The sequence below is a fragment of the Pteropus vampyrus genome, unplaced genomic scaffold (genome assembly GCF_000151845.1).
Source record: "Pteropus vampyrus isolate Shadow unplaced genomic scaffold, Pvam_2.0 Scaffold253, whole genome shotgun sequence".
In the NCBI taxonomy this organism is placed as follows: Eukaryota; Metazoa; Chordata; class Mammalia; order Chiroptera; family Pteropodidae; genus Pteropus; species Pteropus vampyrus.
Window position 1 is genome coordinate 845,425 of NW_011889034.1, and position 2,025 is coordinate 847,449.

Consider the following 2,025-nt stretch of genomic DNA (forward strand, 5'->3'; position numbering starts at 1 on the left):
GCCCCCCGCGCCCCAGGCCCGGGACTGGCACTTACACTTCTGCAGGAGCTCGGCCCGCAGCGTGGCGCTCTTCGGCTTCCTCTTCAGCTGGAAGTGCTTCACGGGGGGCGTGAGGGGCCCGGCCAGCGTCGTCAGGGCGCTCTTGTTCAGGTACCTGCACTCCAGGGGCAGCATGGCCGACGCCTCGCACTCGCTCACTGCCCGGTCAAGGACCAACACGGCATGTCAGGGCCGCGAGGCCTGGCGCGGGCCGCGGTGTTCAGAGCAAAGACGAAGCGAATCCGAGACGCGAAGCGGAGCCGGCGCCCACAGGACCGCCCGCCCGGGCCCCAGCCTGCAGCCGTCGCACAGCCACCAAGGCCATCGGGGTGTCTCTTTTCCAGGGCCTGACCCCCCCCAAGTGGCCTCCGGAACCCTGCTGAGTCCTGGCCTCAGAAGAAGCCACGAGGCAAGCTTCCTCGGCTGGCCACTCACCTGGGGGTCAGCGCGCAGAGGACACCTGGGGAGGGCTCTGGCTGCCCAGGTCAGCTGGGGAGTGGACCGCGTGACGAACCCCTTCCTGACAGGCCCAGGCCTCTGCGGCCAAGAAGCGAGCCCCTCCCGCCCAGGGGACATCACCCGGGTGGCCATAGACCTGGCCTGGACCCAGCGCAGGATGGAGACGTCTCGGGTCTGTTTCCTGGACCCCGGAGGGTGCGCAGCGCGCTGGGCTGTTACGAGCGAGTGGGCCCGGGGCAGGAGTGCGGCCCCCCGAGGGTCAGCGGCCCTGCAGCAGGACGCGCACGGCTCCCCCCGGGGCCGCCGGCTCCGGCCCTGCAGACCGCGAGAGGGTCCCGGGGGAGCCGGCTTCACCTGCCAGGTCCCTCAGACACCCTCAGTGTTCCCTAAATGGTGTCTGGTTCGTGTCCTGAGCACGGGCAGTGCTGACTCCGTCGGTGCACGGCCCAGCATCTGCCCGAGCCGGGGAGCACTGGGCTCTGGGCGACAGCCTGACCAGGGGCGGAGCCGGGGCAGAGCCAGGACGTGACGGTAACTGCGTCTCAGACGACATGGCAGAGGGAGGACGGGGCCCCACTGCCGTCGCGGCCTGTTCCTCACAGACCGGCAGGAAGCTGGACCGCGGCACGGGTGGCGCGTTCACGGCAAACGAGGGGCCAGCGTGTGCGTGCTCAGTGCCACGCACCCCAAGTCCAACCCGCGGCGGGAGAGAAGTCTTAGAGGAAGCAACCCCTCCTCCCGGCAGGGCCCCCACACACACGCACCCTTTTCTCTGAGTTCCCCTAAGACATCCTGAACGTTGGGGTTCTGCTCTTCAAGATCGAGGTTAAGCGAGCCCGTGTCAGGAAAGGACTTCAGAATGTCGGCCACCATGAGGACCCACGGGTCCGAGTCCAGGGTGGCCAGCTGGATGATCTCCGTCAAGGCGGCCTTCATCTGCCGAGAAAGGAGAGACGGGGGTCCTGAGCGGCTGCCAGCAGCCCCGCTGCCCGCCACCCTTGGCCCCTGCTGGGACCCCATAGCCACCTTGCCCGTGTATGCAGGTGGGGCCGAGCGGAAGGGAGCATCCACGATCCTGTTCTTGAACATAGAGGAGCCCTCCAAACCCACAGAGCTTCTGGGGGGGTCACAGGCACCCTCCAACCTCTACAGCAACTGGCCCCATGCCCAGCCCCACCCACACTGGAACCTGCAGGCTCCCCTTCCCCTGTGTCCCCCGCCCCAGGGCCATCCTACTTCCTTGGGCTCCCACAGCCTCCACTGGGCTGCAACGCCCACTCGCAGCCAGTGCCCCCACCCAGACCCATTGCCCACCCTCCTGCTGGGGTGGCTGCACGTCCCACGGACCCCCGTGGCCACACCCGATCTCCACGTGTGCTGGTGCGACAGGAAACGTGAAGGCCAGCCACGATGAGCTGACACGTGCCAGCTCCTGCCTTGGGTGCATGTAGCTGAGAATGACACCAGCACCCACACCACATTCAGGGGGCCCGCTGACGGGACACCGGGGCACAGATGGCTGGGCCC

General features: G+C 68.1%; 1 protein-coding gene across 7 annotated transcripts in view; it reads right to left on the reverse strand.

Moving 5' to 3' along the window:
* The window catches only part of NELFA (negative elongation factor complex member A), a 19,198-nt gene that overhangs the window by 7,644 nt on the left and 9,529 nt on the right, over window positions 1-2,025 (reverse strand). For all 7 annotated transcript variants that reach the window (XM_023520215.1, XM_023520214.1, XM_011374695.2 and 4 more), the window contains 2 exons: window positions 1,263-1,434; window positions 36-197 (listed from right to left, as the gene is read on the reverse strand). In XM_023520215.1, the coding sequence (XP_023375983.1) occupies window positions 36-197; window positions 1,263-1,434 (334 nt within the window). The remainder of the gene's footprint in view (window positions 1-35; window positions 198-1,262; window positions 1,435-2,025) is intronic.